General features: G+C 41.0%; 1 protein-coding gene across 1 annotated transcript in view; it reads left to right on the top strand.

Moving 5' to 3' along the window:
- Positions 1 to 22,933, top strand: part of ryr2a (ryanodine receptor 2a (cardiac)) — a 311,203-nt gene that overhangs the window by 190,057 nt on the left and 98,213 nt on the right. The window contains exons 57-69 of the mRNA XM_026177557.2: positions 323 to 401; positions 849 to 938; positions 1,948 to 2,085; positions 2,192 to 2,269; positions 2,401 to 2,476; positions 5,724 to 5,847; positions 6,076 to 6,191; positions 9,080 to 9,144; positions 9,876 to 9,997; positions 10,219 to 10,268; positions 12,096 to 12,156; positions 13,031 to 13,269; positions 13,343 to 13,424. Coding sequence (XP_026033342.2) covers positions 323 to 401; positions 849 to 938; positions 1,948 to 2,085; positions 2,192 to 2,269; positions 2,401 to 2,476; positions 5,724 to 5,847; positions 6,076 to 6,191; positions 9,080 to 9,144; positions 9,876 to 9,997; positions 10,219 to 10,268; positions 12,096 to 12,156; positions 13,031 to 13,269; positions 13,343 to 13,424 — 1,320 coding nt within the window. The remainder of the gene's footprint in view (positions 1 to 322; positions 402 to 848; positions 939 to 1,947; positions 2,086 to 2,191; positions 2,270 to 2,400; positions 2,477 to 5,723; positions 5,848 to 6,075; positions 6,192 to 9,079; positions 9,145 to 9,875; positions 9,998 to 10,218; positions 10,269 to 12,095; positions 12,157 to 13,030; positions 13,270 to 13,342; positions 13,425 to 22,933) is intronic.

Below are 22,933 nucleotides of genomic sequence, written 5' to 3'. Positions count from 1 at the left end.
GTATGGACTGGTCTCAGCTGGCTCACTGGTGCTAACCGATAGTTAAGTGATAGTGTAGCGTTGACTGCTGAGAGATAAATTCCTAAGTGTACAGTCTGGCGATTAACACATTTGAAATAATAAAAAAAGTTATGAGCATAACTGTATATTTATTTGTATTTATATTTCAGTCTTTGATGCAGGACTCCATAATGCTCCACTGGAGTGCCTTCAGTCATTTCCTGGCACTGGACACTGACACAAATCCAGATGCAGATTTCTATTTTCTCATCTCTGTATTTCTGTTTCTAATGCAGTGGTTTGTTTTTTCTCGCTTTGACAGTGTGACTGTTCCAGAGAAACTGGATTGTTTTATAACCAGATATGCGGAGCACATCCATGAGAAGTGGTGTATAGAAAAGGTATGTATGATTTTTATTCTTGTTCTGTGTTTCCTGATCATACTGTTTTTCCCCTCACCATGACGACAAAAACAGTGTGGTACATCAACAGTCTTTCACAGTCACTGATAACAAATGCACCCAATGATTACACATAGAAGAACACACCCCACAGCTATAATATATAAAACATTCTGTTACATATGTATGCTGTTTGGCAAACTTTATGGTATACTATACTTTAAGCCAATGATTGACATAAATGTCAATATACCAGCTTATTCTGCTGATACTTTTTTAGAGAAAGAAATATTTCCTGTAAACTTTGAATAACATTGAGGGGAAAATGTTTGTGTGCTTTTTAAAAATTTCGTAGTGTTTCTTGTTGTCATCACGAAATGTAGCAAAATAGAACTGCTTTTGGTTGCTGTAAAATCTGATCTGTAAATGTGAACTTATATTCTGTAGTTTTCCAATGGCTGGTCATATGGAGACCAGATGTGTGAAATCAGCAAGAGCCATCCACTCCTGAAACCATACAAAAGCCTGTCTGAAAAGGTAGTCTGCATGCAGACATCTTTCTGTGGAAGTTGGGAGCTTTCTATATTTTACAAAAGATTTGTATAGTTTGTGTGAGTGCTACATTTGGGTCAGTGATAGCTTAGTAATGATGAAAAACAGCATGGCATGAATCTGTATTGAATCACAGGTAGCTCTCCTGGCTGGACAGCTACCTGCTGAAATACTACACCAAACTCATACCTGAAAACTGAATGAGTCAGTTTGTACTCCTTAGCAGTAAAAGGCTGATGGGGTGTTGTCGTCACCCTGGTGGCTGAGCGTGAACACCTACGTTTGTGAATGCAGTAACTCAGAAACGTAGGAGCCTCTAATTGATACCACAGGTAAAGATGTGAGATGAGTTTGAATCTCACTGACCTCACGGTCAGAGGTTAAGTTTTCTGAAATTGATACTACAGGTGCATTTACTAAAAATGTCAGAGGAGATAAAATCTCAGTGACCTCGACCTCAAGGTCAAAGTGAGTTTTCTGAAATTGTTGTGAATGAGGTGATGTAGGATTTTGAAATGATACCATCGGTATATCTGCTAAAAGGCTGAGGGGTGCCACTTTTCTCTTCTCTTTCTTTTAGATAAACTTTAGATATTTATTTACATACACTTCATCTCCATTGTGTTATATAATATTTGTTGCAAAAGAGAAACGTATCAGTTTTATTATTTAATAATTACAGCGGCTTGCAAAAGTATTCAGCCCCTTGAACTTTTCCACATTTTGTCACAATTCCAGGTGAAAGACCAACACAGGGTGGTGCACACGTGAGAAGTGGAACGAAAAACAAACATGATTCCAAACATTTGTTACTAATAAATATCTGCAAAGTAATCAAATGAGATTTACTAATTGAATGAATGGAAATGTATCAGCTGATGTGGGCACAGACATGTGAGCAAATGATCCTGCAGAAGATCATGTGTTGGTGTGTCTGAGTTCATGCTTTGTTCGGGTTTTGCAGTACATCTGAAAGCAAACTGTGACTTTGCAGGATAAAGAGACATACTGCTGGCCCATCAGAGAGTCTCTGAAGACCATGCTTTCATGGGGTTGGAGCATTGACAGGATCAGAGAGGGAGACTCTGTCAACCTTCACAACAAGCCCAGAAGGATATCACAGGCCAGTCAGGTGTATATGAACACCACCCATTCTTACATTTGTTCCCGAGGTACTCATTATGGATCAAAGGGAAAGGTGACATCATATATAATGCTGTGTGTTCAATCTCCAACAGCTTTCTTTTGAAGGAGCTTCAGCTTTCAGTCCAAGACCCACTGATATGAGTAATGTGACATTGTCCAGAGACTTGCAGGTAAATTATTCACAAGAACACAATGCATGCAAAGCCAGATTACTCATGGGAGCTGATAATGCAGATTGATTGATGGATGAATTGATCAGTGAAGTGTAAAAGAGTCACATGTCAAACATTTACTTCTCCAGTCAATGGCAGAGCTGCTTGCAGAGAATTATCATAATATCTGGTCCAGGAAAAAGAAACTGGAGCTGGAAGCCAGAGGTAAATCTTACACAGCAAACACACACACAGGGTGTTCCTTGTTTCTCTGCCATCACAAACAGATAACACAGAAAGCTTGACTTCTTTTTTATGCATAGCCTGTAAAAATAAAACAGATGGAATTCTGCGAAGTGCTGTTTAGAAGATCAATACCATTTCCCCACACCTCTGCTTTACAGTTGCTGTTATAGCAACTTTACCCAACCCTTTGATTTTTGTTGCATATTAACTGAAGTGCCGTACAGTCATTTTGGCATGGCAGTTTCTCTGTTAGAAGCTTGTCCATTTTGGTGTTTTGTTATTAATTATTTTATTTTTTGCTTTTAAATTAAACACAGCATGCTTGTACAGATTCAACTGAGGACATTTACTACATTTAGCATTTGTGAACTTATAAGCATGAAAAAAGAAAAAGAAGGAGAAAAAAAGAAGAAGAAAAGATTATAACAATATTAATTAAATAAAGAGTAAAATAAAATAAGAAAATTCACGCGGGGTGTGAGGCATGAATTATGATCAGTTAATTTTTAAGAATTCTAGAAATGGCTGCCAAATCGTACAAAAACTCGCCAGTTTCCCCTCTCTATCAAATCTTATCTGCTCCACCCGGGCCACAGACACCATCTCATTAAGCCACCTGTTAAAAGACGGGGCCGAAGAAGACCGCCACTGTAAAAGAATAAGTTTCTTTGCAGCCAGCACACCCACTGTAATTAAGGAAAAAGATTCGATTGATGCAAATGATCCAAGTATAGCCAGTGTACCATCAAGTGGTACTTTTTTCCCAAATTGGTTTGAAAACCACGTAAAAATCTGGCTCCAAAAAGCTTTCAAGACAGGGCAATGCCGAAATAGATGTGCAAGGGAACCTTCACCGATATTACATCTGTCACATAAGGGGGATACAGAATTATAGATCCGGTTAAGTTTAAGTTTAGAAAAGTGTAATCTGTGAATGACTTTAAACTGGATTACTTTATATCTGGCGTTTACTGAGCCTTTCTGAATGTTGGACAAACAGTTTGACCGTTGGTCCTCAGACAGGAACACCGAGGTCTCCAGCCCGTGTATTCTTAATTCCATCAGAATCAGCTGGGATTGTAAAGCACTTCACAAACTGAGATATCAGATGTTTAAAATCTGCTTTCCGAATTATATCAGTAAGACTTAGTGGCTTCAGTGGAAAGTCTGAAAAGTTTCGTTGAACAAAATTCCTTATTTGAAGATAACGAAAAAAATATGATTGAGGTAACTGAAACTTCTGTTGAAGTTGAAGGAAAGACATGAATCTGTCATCTATATATATATGAGTCCTCAATGCATTTCAGTCCCTTTCCCCCCCATTCTAAAAACACCCTCTCCATTTTACCTGGTTTAAACACGTAGTTATGTATTATTGGTATTCTTACTGAGAAGTCCGGTAGTTTAAGAGATTTCCTAATTTGACTTAATATCTTTAAGGAGTGTTTAACAACAAAATTACGACTGATCGATTTAATAGAAGAACCCATGTTAGAAAACAATAAGCCCGGTAATGAGGCTTCAGATATTGTTGCTGCCTCTGCCTGGAGCCAGACAGGAAGCTTATAACAATAATCAGTAGGCGAACCCCACTGCCAGTGCAATAGAGCTCTTGAATTTGCTGCCCAGTAATAATGTCTAAACACAGGGAGACCCAACCCCCCACTGGAAGTATTTTTTTGAAGATGAGCCTTGGATATCTGAGGGGGTTTTCCTGCCCAGATGAATGAAAGAATCAATGAATCAAGCTGCTTAAAACATTTAAGTGGCAAATAAATATGAGGGTTTTGAAAAAGATATAAAAATCGTGGCAAAGACACCATTCTAACTGAATTTATTCGACCAATCAGAGACAGAGGAAGCAGTTTCCATTTTCTAATATCGTCTTTGAGCTTGTCCAGCATTTCCAAGAAATTCGATTTATAGAGGAGTTTGGGATTTTTAGAGATCTTAAGGCCAAGGTAGGTAAAAGATGTAGTCACTAATTTGAATGGGAGAGAGCTGAGAAACTTTGGGCATAGATTATCTGTTATTGGCATAAATTCAGATTTGTCCCAATTGATCATATATCCTGATAATTTCACAAAGTGTTTAATGCAATTTAAAAGATTAGGGAATGAAATTTCTGGTTCGGAAAGGCAGATGAGTAAATCATCTGCATACATATTAACAAGACTTTCAACATTCCCAAATTTAACTCCCTGTATACCAGGGTGGTTTCTTATGTTAATGGCAAGGGGCTCCAGAGCTATATCAAAAAGAAGTGGTGAGAGGGGATCCCCCTGTCTCACTCCACGTTAATTGAAAGGGGGAGGCTTTATCTGCGTTGGTGAGAATGCAGGACACAGATAAATCATTTTAATCAATCCCTAAAATATTCCCCAAAACCAAATTGTTTTAGAGTCTCAAATATATAAGACCGTTCAATCTGATCAAACGCTTTTTGAGCATCCAGAGAAAGTACTGCTGTTTTAGCCTCTTTTCCATAACCTGAGTAAATTGTATTTAATAATAAATGGACATTATTAAATGACCATCTACCAGGAGTAAATCCTGTTTGATTAGGATGTATAATTGTTGAAACATGTTTGCTCAATCTTGTAGCTGAGGCTTTGGTTATGATTTTGTGATCACAATTTAAAAGAGCAACGGGTCTATAATGTGCTGGGTCGCCTTCCTCCTCTCCAGTTTTGTGAAGCAAACAAATATTTGCCTCGTAAAGTGAAGTTGGTAACCTTTTATTTTTAACAGAGTCATTTATCATCCTGAGCATGAGAGGAGTAATTTTATTTTGGAAGGCTTTATAGAATTCATTACCGAATCCATCCGGGGCAGCTGTCTTTCCAAGTGGTAAGGCTTGGATTGTTCCTAAAAGATGGTTTTCGGAGACAGGGGAATCAATTTCATCTCTCAGGGCTTCATCTAATTGGGGAATAGATAATTGATCGAAGAAGTTGCTAAAATCACTTTGAGAGGGTTTAATTTTACTAGAATACAGATCTTTATAGAATTTGGTAAAACAAGTATTAATTTCCTTTGGATTGGTACTTACTTTACCGGATTTTATTATCACTTTTTGAATTGCATTTTGGTGTTTTGAATAGATGAAAATTCGATCTCAAAGTTGTGATGGACCACCAGTAACCTGGTAGATGTTAAGATGTCACATAGTTAAGTGCTGCCACAGTCTGTTATCTTTCTTCTCTGCCCTGCTGCTCTGTTCCAGGTGGAGGAAACCACCCACTGCTGGTTCCTTACGACACACTGACTGCCAAAGAAAAATCCAAAGACAGAGAAAAAGCACAAGATATCCTTAAGTTCCTCCAAATCAATGGTTACATTGTGTCCAGGTTGGTCCAACTATATTTGAAACAGTTTGTCTTTGGCGTTTGTTTTGAGATTAGAAGATCAATTTCATAAAAGTTCAATTTTTCTAAAACGTCTAACTCAGAAAATACAACATTAGTGTGTGTAGCACAGCGCTGGAGTGTGGATTTGATTTAACTTAGCAAAAGCAGTGTACAACACAAGTTGTAGAAATGCAAATAAAAGGAGAACATCCTTTGTGCTGATTCCAGAGGTGTGCAGTCACAGGAGCTGGACACTCCTGCCATAGAGAAACGATTTGCCTACACCTTTCTCCAGCAGATCATCACCTACGTGGACCAGGCACACCAACACATGATGGAGTTTGGTAAGAATCTTCTCATGCCTGTAAGAGCCACTTGTTTACATCACCAACCTGGTTGTTGTGCATGATACAACAACCATGATACTTTTGCCTCATTTGGTGAAACAAGTTTGTCGTCTTCTTTTAGCAGGAACGTTTTTTGTTTTTTCCATATTTTGCTAAGTACAATGCTTTGAGGAAGGTTGTGGAAGTAGCTCTCTCTTTAGATACTAAATTGTCACTGGAGGCTAAAACAGTCTTGGGGTCTAACTCTGAGACATTCCCAGATTTTTCTCTTTTGTTTTTCACACTAGGAAACGTGAAGGCATGGTGTTGTTATAGCACTGATATAGCAATATGACACTTTTTTATTTGGAGTTTTCACCTGGTTAGATGCAGGGCTGGGTTTTGTATGCAGACAGAGTTGCAACCTGTTTGTAAGGTAGTAAGTAATCTATAAGACAGTGGACCCGCAGGGCAGGGATAGCTCAGTAGGTAGAGTGGTTGCCCCATGATCGGAAGGTCGGGGGTTCGATTCCCCTTAACAGCTACCCTGAGGCACCCCTGAGCAAGGTACCATCCCTACACACTGCTCCCCGGGCGCCCAATGGCTGCCCACTGCTTCACTGAGTGAATGGGTTAAATGCAGAGAGCAATTTCCCCACGGGGCTCAATAAAGTACAATAAAGTACATGACAAGACGGTGGTATGCTGAAAATTTCTCTACATTTTTCCTCCCTGTCCAGGATGTTACATCCTCATCACTGAAAGAGTGTCCACTGGCCTGTAGGTGTAAATAGGCTGCAGAGTCCTGGCCTGACGAGGTGGCTCTGCTGTGTTGTGCCATCCTCTTATCCAGAGGTTGTTTTGTTTCCCCGGCAATCCTCCTGCACTTAACAGCGTACACTATATTACTCTGTTTGTGTCGGGGGACCCGATCCCTGGGGTGGAACAATTTTTGGTGCAGCGTCTTTTGGGATTTAAAAGCCACAGAAAGTCTGTGTTTAGAAAAACTGCATCTCAGCTGTTCCGATACTCCTGACATCTGAGGACTCACTAAAGGTTTTCGTCTCAGGCAGCCGTTGTCCTTCTCTCCTGGATCAACTGGAGCAAGTTCTTTCCCAGCTGGGATAACCACATTTTCTTGATGTGATGTTGTTCTGCTTCCCTGGCTGCTGTGTCAGTGGGGTTGATGTTTGCTCTGTGTTGTAGTTTCCTGATGACGCCCAGTTTGTGCTCCAGTGGATGATGAGAGTCAAACCTTAGATACTGATCCGTATGCGTAGGTTTACGGTACACATCAGCTTTCAGATGTCCCCCGTTACTGATGGAAATCTCACAGTCTAAGAAGGCTAACCTGCCACTTTTCATATCCTCCCTCGTGAACTTGAGTGGACTGTGGTACGTCCTGAGATTTGATTTTCATCCAGATTTGTCATCCACAGACCTGAACCAATGACTTGGTGGTGTTCCAGGGTAGGATAGCAAATCCCTCTTTTCCACATCTTCCATATAAAAGTTGGTCACAACGGGTGAAACAGGGGAACCCATGGCACACCCATGTTTCTGCCTGTAGTACTGACACTTGCATATAAAATGGGTGGAATTAATACACAGTTCCAAAAGCAAACATACTTGGTTGGTGCTGAGAGTGACCCTGTTGCTGAGGTTGGGGTCAATCTCTTACAAACTACCTCCACTGCTTCAGTGGCTGGAACACAACTAAAGAGAGACGTAACCTTATATGAGACCATTGGTTTATCTGCCCAAACCAGTGTTCCTCCAGGGAGGTCAAGGAGGCCATTCACAAAAAGGAAAGACCGTCTCTGAATCCAGGAGGAAGCCTAAGGGTACATCTTTCACCATCTTAGAATACTGTGATTGCAGCCATTCTCCAACTCTCTGTGAATGGTACTCATGGCCATTGATCATTTGCATATTAATGACCATGAAACTGACCTCACAACCCATTGTTAGTCAGTGGTGCTAGTGTCAGTCATTATGCATATCTACTGTTTAAAAGGTTGGGAAACCTGCAGTAAGTTGAACCTGACGACGTCACTTGGATGAAATGTTTCTCCCTCTGAAAACCTCCAGATGAACAAAATCAACTTTACATGGATGACTGCACATGCATCAGTACACTGTGTGGTGTAGTTTCTCAAGCTGTTGTCACAGTCACAGTCAAGCTGGGGATGTTTGTCAGATGTGTGGGGATCAGATCTTCAGAGTTCACTTGGAGGGAAGAATGGTAGAAAGGCAAAATCACAGAAGGTAGTGAGGGTGTGTGGATGAGGCACCACTGGACTGGGAACTAAACCTGCTGAACCAGTTGAAGAAATTGGTTTAGTGTTCATTTCTGAATTTAATTCATAACATGATTATAGAATTCTCAGATTTCTCTTATGTCCTGTTACCTGACTGTTCATTGGACTCCTTATGCGACCCAGTGGTAAAAAGTCTAGAAACACCTCTGTGTGGCTCAGCGGTAGAGTGGCTTGTCTACTTCTCTCCTCCAGTTCTTATTAAGTGTCCCTGAACATAATACTGAACCCCAAATCCACCCATCAGTTTGCATGTGTGTGCTACAGAAAAGGGTTAAAGTATAGTGAGGATAGCACTTAATGAATGTGTTCATGTGTAAGTAAAGTAAACTTAAATACCAGTCGAGTCCTGTTAGTCCCTCGGATTTCAAGCTCGTGGCTACACAGCTGTGGCGGCTCGCACAGTAGAGTTTAGCCTTTTTCTGTGGCTCAGAGGAATTTCAAATACTATGCAAGATAATGCAAATGTAAAAAAAAGAAAAGAAAAATATTATTATTTAGTGAACTGTTTGCATAAAAAAAAAAGTTTTTATATTTTCCACACCTTAAATTCATCAGCCCATACTCACTGTATTCTGTCTGCTGTAGATGTGGGAACACGACCAAAGGGAGAGAAGATTCCTCATGAGCAGCAGATCAAGTTCTTTGGAAAGGTGATGAAATCTTTTTTGACTAGACACTTATTTTTCTTGTTTTGTTTTATTAAGTTTATATATCAGATTTAGTTTTTTGTAATCAGCAACAGAATTCAAAATTAAGTTATCAGGTTGACTAAAACTGCAAATAATTATGATCTCTTCTTCCAAATTGACACAGAGCAGAATAAGCATTTGACTGACTCAAAGCAAAATGTGTAAATTTCAGGCTTTTCCTGGTTTGTGCCTGTTCAAAATCCTCTGTAATGGTTAGCTAAAGAGGCACAGTGACAGCACAGTGAAGGCATGGACACAGTTTTTGATGATGTGACGTTGTATCTGTAGCGCAGAATTTTAGGGGATGAGCAATGAACATAAAAATCATTAGTTACTAAATTTGTGGCAGGTAATTTACTGAAAAGTGTGCTAATAATTAACTCAAAAAAAGAATAACGATGGGCGGTGAGGGATGAGGAAGTGTGAATAGTGCTGCGGTTTGTGGGGGGGCTGGCGACGGCTGTCGGGCCGGGCATGAAAATGAGAACAGCAGGAGAAGGGGTTTTTTATAGCCTGAGGCCAGAGGGGGCGTGAAGGAGGAGTGGTCCTGCTCCTGAAATTCAGAGGATATCTCCACTTAGTTTGGCACCTGATAATGCTCAAAGTGTTCCGTGTATAGAAAGTTATGTATTTTATTAAAACTGAAAATCAATATGATTGACAAGCTCTGAGGCTTCATGTCTCACTCCTAGGTCGTCCTGCCGTTGGTGGATCAGTACTTTAAAAACCACAGGCTGTACTTCTTGTCCACGGCCATCCATCCCATCAGCAGTGGTGGCCATGCCTCTAACAAGGAGAAGGAAATGGTGACCAGGTGAGCATGGCCAGCATTACAACAACAGTAAAAAGTCAGGCATATTGTTGAAAGGAATAAAACATGAGAATGTCTTATTGCCTAAATATTGAATGTCTGGTCCTATGGGCTCTTTCCTCTGTGTTCCTCTCATTTGATTGCCTCACACTTTTGTCTTCCTCTTTTGTCTTCCTCTTCTTCCATTCTGCCTCTTCTTCTCATCTTCCATTAAATCTTTTCAGTCTTTTCTGCAAACTGGGAGTTCTTGTCAGACATAGGATATCCTTGTTTGGTAAGGACAGTGTAAACATTCGAGTTAACTCCCTAAAGATAAAATATTTGATTTTTAAGCCAATTTTCTTAAAAGATGGAAAACTGCAACTGTGTTCATTAGCTTGCTGTCTGTTTCCCTGTTTTTGATGGCACGTTGTGGTTTATCCTGGCATGTTACCAACACATTTCGACTTTTTGAACAGTGGAAACATTTGCAAGAGTTTATTTTCACTATGCAGCCTTGTGAAAAACTAAGTACACCCCATGATTCAGTTAACTGGAAAAACACCTTTAGCAGCATTGCTGTAGTTTTGGTTTTCTATGTGAGTTTTTCAGTCTCTCATGTTGTTGTGAAAGAGTTCTGGCCCAGTCTCCTTTACAATGTTGTGTCAATTCTTTAAGATTTGCAGGTATTTCTTCATGAATAGCTGTCTCAAGATCTTGCCACAGGGTTTCAATTGGGTTCATGTTTGGCACCTTGATTGTTTTCTTTTCAGCAATTCTGTTGTATTTGTGGGCCAAGCTTTAGCAGTCAGACCAAAGGCTTCACATATGAGTCCAGAATACTTAGATATGCAGAGAGGTTCATTGTCAGTTCAGTGACTGCGAGGTGCCCAGCTCCTGTGGCTGCAATACAAGCCCATCACCAATCCCAGAAGTCTCGTGACATCTTTGCTCTTTGTATTCTTTGTTCAGATTGAACTTTACCTAAACCTAAAACATGTTGTCACGGTCTTTTTAAAGAGAGGAGGCTTACTCCTTGTTCAATCTATTTCTAACTGTGCTGTCATGAAAGGTAATATTTAACATGCTAACTGAGACGATCAGTCTTCAGTCTGAGCTGTAGCTTTCCTCTGAGCATTGTTACAGTCTGACTTTAAGGTGCATTTTCTGGCATGCCCAGTCCTGGGAAGATTATGGCCTGATGTTAACACATCAGTGATCCAGATGAGCAAACTGCAAAAAAAGGGTCACATTTGCTAATTGGCAATAATTGAAGTGCATCTGGCTGCTACTTACCCTGTTAATTCCTGTTGAATTATTACTTGTGTACTCAGTTTTATACAGGACTGCATGGAGTCCTATGGAAACTTTTTCTGACTGACTGTATTTTGATACATGGCACTTCTACTGCAGTTTACTTTTAAACTGCAGTACATTCCTCCTGTCCTATCAGACGGGAGCTTCATAAGCTAACTTGTAATTGGTGCAGGTGTCTGCAGGGATGTCACGATACCAGAAGGTTTGAGCCTGTATACTTTAATATATGATAAATATGATACCACTCACACATACAGTGACAGACTGAACAGACTTTTCTTTCCTCCAATGAAAAATACCAATACTATCTAGTTTTTCTACCAGTGACTTGGTAGCAAAGTATGAGTTGTCGTGGCATCCCTAAGTGTGTGTGCATGCATGGTATTGTGGGTGTATAAATCCTCATCACTGTGTCCTCACAGGAAAAAGATGTTCCATTTCTTCAGACTCAAAAATGGGCACTTTAGAAACATATTGTCAAAAATGAAAGATAATTATTAGGTGCACGTAAAGCAAAAGCTGTTAGAATATCAATCATGCTGATATTTAATGGCTTTTGCTATCAGCCACTGATGACAGGGTAAAAGTAGCAAGTGTAACATTTCCACTTAACATAAACTTTATTTTATAATTGTTTATTTATTGTTTTTCCAAGGAACATCATTTTCCTCAACATAACATAACAGTTGTTGTGTAAGTGTGGTTTTGTGCTAAAAATTTCACATCCAAGACAGATACTGTGTGAAGCCTTTGCGCTCCATGATGTGAGTTTGCAGTTTCACAGCTAATTCTCTCTGCTCACCAGGGAACAATGCCACTTCCATTGTCAACTGTCTGCAGATACTGGGACAAAGCCTGGATGCCAGGTAAAAACGTGACCAGTTGTGACCTCATAATGATGAATGACGGGAATGCTTTCAGCTTTCTATGGAAAAACATAAATGAATAAAGCAAAAGAACAAATACAGAAAAATTAACATGAATCAACGCAGATTTTCAAAAATAAGTACCACAGAGAAAAGGAATCAGTGACTTTAACCCAAAGCAGTATGAACTAGTGTGGTAGTTGTTCATATAAGCTGCAATATTAGCTGTCAAGAGATAGCAGTCCTCTTTTAAACAGTGGTAAAGTCTGGGTTTGAAGGGCAGAGACATAATAACAAACTAGTGTATCAGCCAGGAGACCAAAGTTTAGTTAACAGGTGTGGGACAGAAATCCGAGTCAATGAATGCCATAAAATACAAACTCTTGCATAAGTAAGCCTAGACTACAAAGTTTAGTTCTCAATGCAAGTGATAAAACCCATAATTTCAAATTATAGCTGGCTGAAATAACAAGATTAAAAAGAATCTAAGAAAACAGCACAGTATAGCTATAAGACAGGTTTGATGGATGTGTTTCTGTCTGGAAACATCATGAAAACTCAGACTGATAAAGGATAATCATTATGTGCGGCTATAACAGTGAATTCTTACCTCAGATAATTATGTGTTTCATTGTTTTGTACTTTTAGAAGCAAAGTTTAACGAGGCCTCTCACAAAAATAATTGTCAACACCATTTAGTTGGAAACTCAGTAGAATCCTGACAGCGTTGAATGAATAATATTTACTAGCAAATACTGGTAAAATTGCCCCGTAGTTATCAGACTGGTTGAATGTGCCCATATTTTCTCAAAGTGCTTTTTTCGTGTTTGAAAAAAGAACATCTCTTGTCAAGATATTAATGTAACTCTATCAGGACAGTGATGAAGACGGGCCTGGAGTCAGTGAAGGCAGCTTTACGGTCATACTTCGACAGCGCAGCGAAGGATCTGGAGAAGACTCAGGAGAACCTGAAGCTCGGCCAGTTCACTCACAGCAGGGACCAACCACGAGGAGCGACTCAGATCATCAACTACACCACCTTCGCCCTGCTCCCCGTCCTCTCCTCACTGTTTGAACACATCGGACAGAACATGTTTGGAGAAGACCTCATTTGTAAGTGAAAACTTCACGTTTCATCTGGACGATGATGTCAGTTTGCCTACAGATTTTGTCTCTCTTGCCTCAGTGGGTGATGTCCAGGTTTCCTGCTACAGAATCCTTAACAGCCTCTTCCTTCTGGGAACCAACAAAAGTATCTATGTTGAGAGGTAGGAAACATCCATGGTCCACATGTGATAGATTTAGTAAAAATATGTTTCACGTCGCATGCAGTAGAGTTCAGAAGAATGAGACCACACTGAGAATCTGTCCTGGTTTCATGTAAACCTGGAAATGATCAAATATGCTTGATTCAGGAATATTCAAAAAGAGAATTATTATGTAAATGAAGAAGAAATACAGTACTATGAAAGTCTTGAGCACTTTTCTGTTGTTTTTATTTTATTTATATTCCTATTATTTAGAGATTGATTGAAACAAGCAAACATAAATACAGTATGTAAGGTAAAAACAAGTGCTCAGCACTTTTCCATGGTTGATGAACGGATTGTTTCCCTGCACCTTCAGGTTGAGATATGGGTTGTAGGATGTAGGATTGGTGGCTGTATGTCTTGGACACTCAGGTGGAGATAGGAGCAGATCTGTCAGCTGATACCACCAGGTGCTGAATTGGATATGGTGGTGGGGGATTAAGTTGGAGAGGCCTGGCGTGCCCAAACGGATAAGGAGCATGCACTGGGAATGTATGGCAGAGGCCCCGTTTCGTGACATCTTCAACTTTTATGTCCGGCAGAACTTCAACAGCATCCTGAGGGTGGTTGGGATGTTAAGGTTCCACACTTCCATTGCTGAGGCAGATTTATGGTGCTGCTAATAATAAATATAAAAACCTATTAAATAAATAAATGACCTATTAAGTAATAATGGCTGAGTCAATAAGTCAATTCAAAATGCAGAATGTAGACTGTATATTCGGAGGTGTGGCAGTTTGGCACAGTTCATCAGACTCATATCATCTGGAAAAACTCATCTTCAGACTGGTGGATCTCGCCCCAGATGCTGCGCAGCCTCCAGCTTGAAGGGAGGGCGAAAAAAAGTCCATGCGTAGGATGGGCGGAGTACAGTGTCTCGTGATGCTAGTTGCTCTGTCGTTGCATCTGCTGGTGTAAATGTCTCAGTGGGATGGTACATCCAATAGCCCTGCGTGCAGTCTTAACCGCTCACTGCGGTGTCTGCTTCTCTTCTCTATGGTGCAGCTGCAGGGCCAGACAGTAATCCAGGCAGTCATTGTGCTCTCCACCACACACCTGTAGACAGAACTGGGGATGGTGGAGTTCAGCCCCGCTCCCTTCAGCTTCCTCAGAAAATACAGGCATTTATGAGCCTTTTTAATAAAGCTGAGAGTGTTATCACACCACTCCTGTACTGGCTTCTCTTAAATTAAATCCAGTTGTTAAATCCAAAATCAAATTTAAAGTACTCCTCATCACATACAAGGTCTTGAATAATCAGGCACCATCATATTTTAAAGGCCTCATAATACAGTATCATCCCAATAGAACTAGAACTCTCAGACTGCAGGCTCACTTGTTGTTCCTAGAGTATTTAAAAGTAGAATGGGAGGCAGAGGGTTCAGGTTTCGGGCCCCTCTTCGGTAGAACCAGCTCTCAGACACCATCTCTACAGTGTGTCATGCAGACATTGTTCTCCTTTTAGAAATCCCTAAAGGGGAATATCTAACAAGGGAAACCTGCAGTCAGAAGTGACTGAAGAAGTCACTTGGATAAGTGACGAAACATTTCTCCCACTGAAAACGTGCAGATGAGCAGAATCAACTTTTTGGGATTTCCTTACCTTGATGATTGAGCATGCATCAACACATCACTTTTAAACAGAACATTGCTGGCTAAGCAGCATTAAGATACATGGAAAAGAACAAGTCATAAGTCATAATGGTATTCTGATCAGATCATGGCTGGACTGATGAAAGCCATCCATAGTCATCATCATCATTACCTTTATTTATAAAGCACTTTAAAACAACCACAGCTGACACAAAGTGCTGTACATAGGAACTATATAATAAAATGACATAAGAAATAAATACAAGCCAAATAAAAGAAAAAGTAAAATAATTAATAAAATAACTAATTTCATTACAAGAGAAAACTATGTCTCACTGAGGTTAAAAGCCAAAGAATAAAAGTGGGTTTTAAGACGTGATTTAAAAGTGGAGAGTGAAGGGGCCTCTCTAACGTGCAAGGGCAAATTAGAAAAGGCCCTGTCCCCTCTGAGCTTCCTCCTGGATCTCACCGAAAACTCTCTTTTCTTTTCATAAAAATGTACAAAGGTTCGCAGCCGAGTGTGAAGCAGCGGGAATGAGGATCAGCACCCCCAAATCTGAGGCCGTGGTTCTCAGCCGGAAAAGGGTGCTGTGTTCACTCTTTTCCGGGTGTTCACTCTTTTCTGGGTCGGAACTCATCCCCGACCCAGATGAGTGGAGGAGTTCAAGTATCTCGGGGTCTTGTTCGCGAGTGATTGGAGAAGGGAGCTGGAGATCGACAGACGGATTGGCGGTGCAGCCGCAGTGATGCGGACGCTGCACCGGTCCATCATGGTGAAGAGGGAGCTTAGTGTAAAGCGAAGCTCTCAATTTACCGGTCGATCTACGTCCCTACCCTCACCTATGGCCACGAGCTGTGGGTAGTGACCGAAAAAACGAGATCGCGGATACAAGCGGCGGAAATGAACCGGTTTTTACTTGCTAGCAAGGGAGGCTGGTCGGAACCAGGCTCTTGGAGCTGAATGCTCCTCACCTGTCTCCTAGCCAACTTCAAAGAAACAGCCTTCCCTGCTGACTTACAAATTTAAGTAACACAATGACAACATTTAACAATTTGACTCCAACACTTACAGGGAGTGCAGAATTATTAGGCAAGTTGTATTTTTGAGGAATAATTTTATTATTGAACAACAACCATGTTCTCAATGAACCCAAAAAACTCATTAATATCAAAGCTGAATGTTTTTGGAAGTAGTTTTTAGTTTGTTTTTAGTTTGAGCTATTTTAGGGGGATATCTGTGTGTGCAGGTGACTATTACTGTGCAGAATTATTAGGCAACTTAACAAAAAACAAATATATACCCATTTCAATGATTTATTTCTACCAGTGACACCAATATAACATCTCCACATTCACAAATATACATTTCTGACATTCAAAAACAAAAACAAATCAGCGACCAATATAGCCACCTTTCTTTGCAAGGACACTCAAAAGCCTGCCATCCATGGATTCTGTCAGTGTTTTGATCTGTTCACCATCAACATTGCGTGCAGCAGCAACCACAGCCTCCCAGACACTGTTCAGAGAGGTGTACTGTTTTCCCTCCTTGTAAATCTCACATTTGATGATGGACCACAGGTTCTCAATGGGGTTCAGATCAGGTGAACAAGGAGGCCATGTCATTAGTTTTTCTTCTTTTATACCCTTTCTTGCCAGCCACGCTGTGGAGTACTTGGACGCGTGTGATGGAGCATTGTCCTGCATGAAAATCATGTTTTTCTTGAAGGATGCAGACTTCTTCCTGTACCACTGCTTGAAGAAGGTGTCTTCCAGAAACTGGCAGTAGGACTGGGAGTTGAGCTTGACTCCATCCTCAACCCGAAAAGGCCCCACAAGCTCATCTTTGATGATACCAGCCCAAACCAGTACTCCACCTCCACCTTGCTGGCGTCTGAGTGGGACTGGAGCTCTCTGCCTTTACCAATCCAGCCACGGGCCCATCCATCTGGCCCATCAAGACTGACTCTCATTTCATCAGTCCATAAAACCTTAGAAAAACCAGTCTTGAGATATTTCTTGGCCCAGTCTTGACGTTTCAGCTTGTGTGTCTTGTTCAATGGTGGTCGTCTTTCAGCCTTTCTTACCTTGGCCATGTCTCTGAGTATTGCACACCTTGTGCTTTTGGGCACTCCAGTGATGTTGCAGCTCTGAAATATGGCCAAACTGGTGGCAAGTGGCATCTTGGCAGCTGCACGCTTGACTTTTCTCAGTTCATGGGCAGTTATTTTGCGCCTTGGTTTTTCCACACGCTTCTTGCGACCCTGTTGACTATTTTGAATGAAACGCTTGATTGTTCGATGATCACGCTTCAGAAGCTTTGCAATTTTGAGACTGCTGCATCCCTCTGCAAGATATCTCACTATTTTTGACTTTTCTGAGCCTGTCAAGTCCTTCTTTTGACCCATTTTGCCAAAGGAAAGGACGTTGCCTAATAATTATGCACACCTGATATAGGGTGTTGATGTCATTAGACCACACCCCTTCTCATTACAGAGATGCACATCACCTAATATGCTTAATTGGTAGTAGGCTTTCGCGCCTATACAGCTTGGAGTAAGACAACATGCATGAAGAGGATGATGTGGACAAAATACTCATTTGCCTAATAATTCTGCACTCCCTGTAGTAAAGTGACAAATGAAAATGCATCTGTTACTCAGACAACTCAGATCTGTAATGTTTCACATTCATTATAATGTTGTTGAGGTGACAGTGAGTTCAGGATTTTGCAGAAAACGTCAGTAGACCAGCTGATCTCATGTTTGTTTACTTCCTGTTTATGTGATTTTTTCCCTTAGCAAATTCTAAGTGCTTCTTTTAATCACATTATTTTATTGTATGATACCTTGGTGCCACTGGATTTTAACATGTCTCACACTCATACAGTAAGACAAATGGTGGGGGTGTAGTAAGGAAGTTGGGGGAAGCAGACAGCTCCACAGGAAGAGTCTTTTGTGTCTTCGAGGACTCTGGGAGGCAGCAAGGGAGTGTGAAGCTTAAGGTGTGAAACAGCTGTGTGCTGCCTTTTGTTCCTGGAGAAGGTTTTTAACTGAGAGCCATGCTGGGCTCAGACTCTGCTGACCGTCTGTCCCGCGGTCATGCAGGGACTTCATCAAGCTTGTCTGTTCTTTGTGTGTTTGATTAAAGAACGTTAGCTACCGCTCGTCTGCAGCTTTATTTGAATGGAAAACTTCCACAGCAGGCAAAAAAAAGCTTTTTGCTAAAAAAAAGATTCAGAGCAGAAGTTTTTTGCACTGCATTTTAAAATGAAAACATATTGCATTTATTTACAATTAAAGACACAGAGCAGAAAGTGTGTTACTGTTTTACATCCACAGACACACAAGAAAAGAAGCAGGCAACATGAGGTCAAGTTATGGCAATTTTATTTGTGTGTTTCAGTACATGTATTTAGATTAGAGTTTTTAAAAAACAAGCAAACGTCCCAAGAAGAAGGATGGGGAGAAAGAAAGGTGGAGAGAGGAGGAAGAAACTATTGAGATGCTGCTGGGTCAGTTCTTCCTCAGCAGGCTGCTCCAGAATCCCCTCCTGTCCTCGCCTTGCTTTTCTTTTGCCTTCAGTTCGTTTAAGGTTTTGTTGAGCTGCTCCTCGGCATCTTTAAATGTTTCTTTCAGCTGCTGTTTGGCCAGTTTCCCTTTGTGTTTGAGGAGCTCTTTAGCTTCCTTTTTGTGCTTTCGTAGTTCTTTCAGTGCGTCTTTGCAGTCTTTCTTGGTCACCGTCATTTCTTTCTTGAATACCTTCACCTCAATTTTCTCTTCTGCAAGTTCTTCTTGCACTTTCATCAGTTCCTTCTTCATGTTTTCAGTGTGACTCTTTGTATCTTCCATTTCTTTCTTTGCTTCCTGTATTTTAATTTTCTCTTCCTCCAACACTTTTTGAGCTTCCAACAATTCTTTCTTCATATTTTCAATCTCATTTTCTGCCTCGTGTTTACGTCTTTTCTCCTCTTCAAGTTGTTGCTTCACATGCAGTAATTCCTTTCTTAGTGTTTCAGCTTCAGCCGTTACATTTGCAGCTTCTTGAGTTGCCAACTGCATTTTCCTTCTTTCCTCTTCAAAATCTTCCTGCACCTCCTGTAATTCCTGCATCACATTTCCTGCCTCCTTCTTTGCAGTTTGATATTTATTGTTGGCTTCTTGTGCTGTGCTTTTCTCTTCCTCCAATGCTTTTTGAGCTTCCAACAGTTCTTTCTTCATCTTTTCATTCTCCTTTTCTGCCTGTTGTTTTCCCATCTTCTCTCCTTTAAGTTTGAGGCCCACATGCAGTAATTCCTGCAATACTACATGAGTTTCAAACTGTGAATTTTTAGCTTCTCCTCTTGATTTTTCTGCCTCTTCTTTTAATTTGACATTTTCAGCCTGTATCATTTGAAATTTAAAATGAATCAGCCGTACTGTAATGCATGGTGAAGCACTCGCCGATCCTCTTCTCGTTCTCCCCTGATTCATTTTGGCCTTTTAAACAAAGGAACCAACGTTTTGTAGAGGAGTGAAGTGAAGTTTTTGTTGTTTTCTTCGTCAACTGTCGTTTGTCCTGCACAGAGATGCTGCTGTAGATGTGTCTCTAGCTGTGTCTGGATACAATGAAACATGCTGGAACTAAGTGCTTGTGTTGCACAGTTCTACTGAACATTCCATTTCATGCATGCTCCGCCCACATGGTCAGGAATGTCAGGTGCTGCATCACCAAATGTTGCTCCCGTTGCCTAGCAATAACAGCTGTTTACTTTTGGGGTCTGGTTCATTATTTAATAAAGAAAACATGTCCAAGTATTGGGTGCTGAGGCTCAGCGCATATTCTAGCCTGCTGTGTGGGTGGGCAGCTAGAAATCACTGGTGGGCAACATGAGTGAGGAGAAAACTGGAGCAGCCAAGCAGCTGGTTTGAGTCTCTGTTCAGATGCTGGTGTCTCCTCTCTCTGAGATGTCTGCAAACTGTCCCAGATAAAACAATAAGGATAATAAACAAACACGTCATCATCATCATCATCAACTTTATTTATAAAGCACTTTAAAACAACCACAGCTGACACAAAGTGCTGTACATAGGAACTATATAATAAAATGACATAAGAAATAAATACAAGCCAAATAAAAGAAAAAGTAAAATAATTAATAAAATAACTAATTTCATTACAAGAGAAAACTATGTCTCACTGAGGTTAAAAGCCAAAGAATAAAAGTGGGTTTTAAGACGTGATTTAAAAGTGGAGAGTGAAGGGGCCTCTCTAACGTGCAAGGGCAAATTAGAAAAGGCCCTGTCCCCTCTGAGCTTCCTCCTGGATCTCACCGAAAACTCTCTTTTCTTTTCATAAAAATGTACAAAGGTTCGCAGCCGAGTGTGAAGCAGCGGGAATGAGGATCAGCACCCCCAAATCTGAGGCCGTGGTTCTCAGCCGGAAAAGGGTGCTGTGTTCACTCTTTTCCGGGTGTTCACTCTTTTCCGGGTCGGAACTCATCCCCGACCCAGATGAGTGGAGGAGTTCAAGTATCTCGGGGTCTTGTTCGCGAGTGATTGGAGAAGGGAGCTGGAGATCGACAGACGGATTGGCGGTGCAGCCGCAGTGATGCGGACGCTGCACCGGTCCATCATGGTGAAGAGGGAGCTTAGTGTAAAGCGAAGCTCTCAATTTACCGGTCGATCTACGTCCCTACCCTCACCTATGGCCACGAGCTGTGGGTAGTGACCGAAAAAACGAGATCGCGGATACAAGCGGCGGAAATGAACCGGTTTTTACTTGCTAGCAAGGGAGGCTGGTCGGAACCAGGCTCTTGGAGCTGAATGCTCCTCACCTGTCTCCTAGCCAACTTCAAAGAAACAGCCTTCCCTGCTGACTTACAAATTTAAGTAACACAATGACAACATTTAACAATTTGACTCCAACACTTACAGGGAGTGCAGAATTATTAGGCAAGTTGTATTTTTGAGGAATAATTTTATTATTGAACAACAACCATGTTCTCAATGAACCCAAAAAACTCATTAATATCAAAGCTGAATGTTTTTGGAAGTAGTTTTTAGTTTGTTTTTAGTTTGAGCTATTTTAGGGGGATATCTGTGTGTGCAGGTGACTATTACTGTGCAGAATTATTAGGCAACTTAACAAAAAACAAATATATACCCATTTCAATGATTTATTTCTACCAGTGACACCAATATAACATCTCCACATTCACAAATATACATTTCTGACATTCAAAAACAAAACAAAAACAAATCAGCGACCAATATAGCCACCTTTCTTTGCAAGGACACTCAAAAGCCTGCCATCCATGGATTCTGTCAGTGTTTTGATCTGTTCACCATCAACATTGCGTGCAGCAGCAACCACAGCCTCCCAGACACTGTTCAGAGAGGTGTACTGTTTTCCCTCCTTGTAAATCTCACATTTGATGATGGACCACAGGTTCTCAATGGGGTTCAGATCAGGTGAACAAGGTGGCCATGTCATTAGTTTTTCTTCTTTTATACCCTTTCTTGCCAGCCACGCTGTGGAGTACTTGGACGCGTGTGATGGAGCATTGTCCTGCATGAAAATCATGTTTTTCTTGAAGGATGCAGACTTCTTCCTGTACCACTGCTTGAAGAAGGTGTCTTCCAGAAACTGGCAGTAGGACTGGGAGTTGAGCTTGACTCCATCCTCAACCCGAAAAGGCCCCACAAGCTCATCTTTGATGATACCAGCCCAAACCAGTACTCCACCTCCACCTTGCTGGCATCTGAGTGGGACTGGAGCTCTCTGCCCTTTACCAATCCAGCCACGGGCCCATCCATCTGGCCCATCAAGACTCACTCTCATGTCATCAGTCCATAAAACCTTAGAAAAACCAGTCTTGAGATATTTCTTGGCCCAGTCTTGACGTTTCAGCTTGTGTGTCTTGTTCAGTGGTGGTCGTCTTTCAGCCTTTCTTACCTTGGCCATGTCTCTGAGTATTGCACACCTTGTGCTTTTGGGCACTCCAGTGATGTTGCAGCTCTGAAATATGGCCAAACTGGTGGCAAGTGGCATCTTGGCAGCTGCACGCTTGACTTTTCTCAGTTCATGGGCAGTTATTTTGCGCCTTGGTTTTTCCACACGCTTCTTGCGACCCTGTTGACTATTTTGAATGAAACGCTTGATTGTTCGATGATCACGCTTCAGAAGCTTTGCAATTTTGAGACTGCTGCATCCCTCTGCAAGATATCTCACTATTTTTGACTTTTCTGAGCCTGTCAAGTCCTTCTTTTGACCCATTTTGCCAAAGGAAAGGACGTTGCCTAATAATTATGCACACCTGATATAGGGTGTTGATGTCATTAGACCACACCCCTTCTCATTACAGAGATGCACATCACCTAATATGCTTAATTGGTAGTAGGCTTTCGCGCCTATACAGCTTGGAGTAAGACAACATGCATGAAGAGGATGATGTGGACAAAATACTCATTTGCCTAATAATTCTGCACTCCCTGTAGTAAAGTGACAAATGAAAATGCATCTGTTACTCAGACAACTCAGATCTGTAATGTTTCACATTCATTATAATGTTGTTGAGGTGACAGTGAGTTCAGGATTTTGCAGAAAACGTCAGTAGACCAGCTGATCTCATGTTTGTTTACTTCCTGTTTATGTGATTTTTTCCCTTAGCAAATTCTAAGTGCTTCTTTTAATCACATTATTTTATTGTATGATACCTTGGTGCCACTGGATTTTAACATGTCTCACACTCATACAGTAAGACAAATGGTGGGGGTGTAGTAAGGAAGTTGGGGGAAGCAGACAGCTCCACAGGAAGAGTCTTTTGTGTCTTCGAGGACTCTGGGAGGCAGCAAGGGAGTGTGAAGCTTAAGGTGTGAAACAGCTGTGTGCTG

The sequence above is a fragment of the Astatotilapia calliptera genome, chromosome 8 (genome assembly GCF_964374335.1).
Source record: "Astatotilapia calliptera chromosome 8, fAstCal68.1, whole genome shotgun sequence".
NCBI lineage: Eukaryota > Metazoa > Chordata > Actinopteri > Cichliformes > Cichlidae > Astatotilapia > Astatotilapia calliptera.
This window is presented reverse-complemented; position numbering and strand designations above follow the sequence as displayed.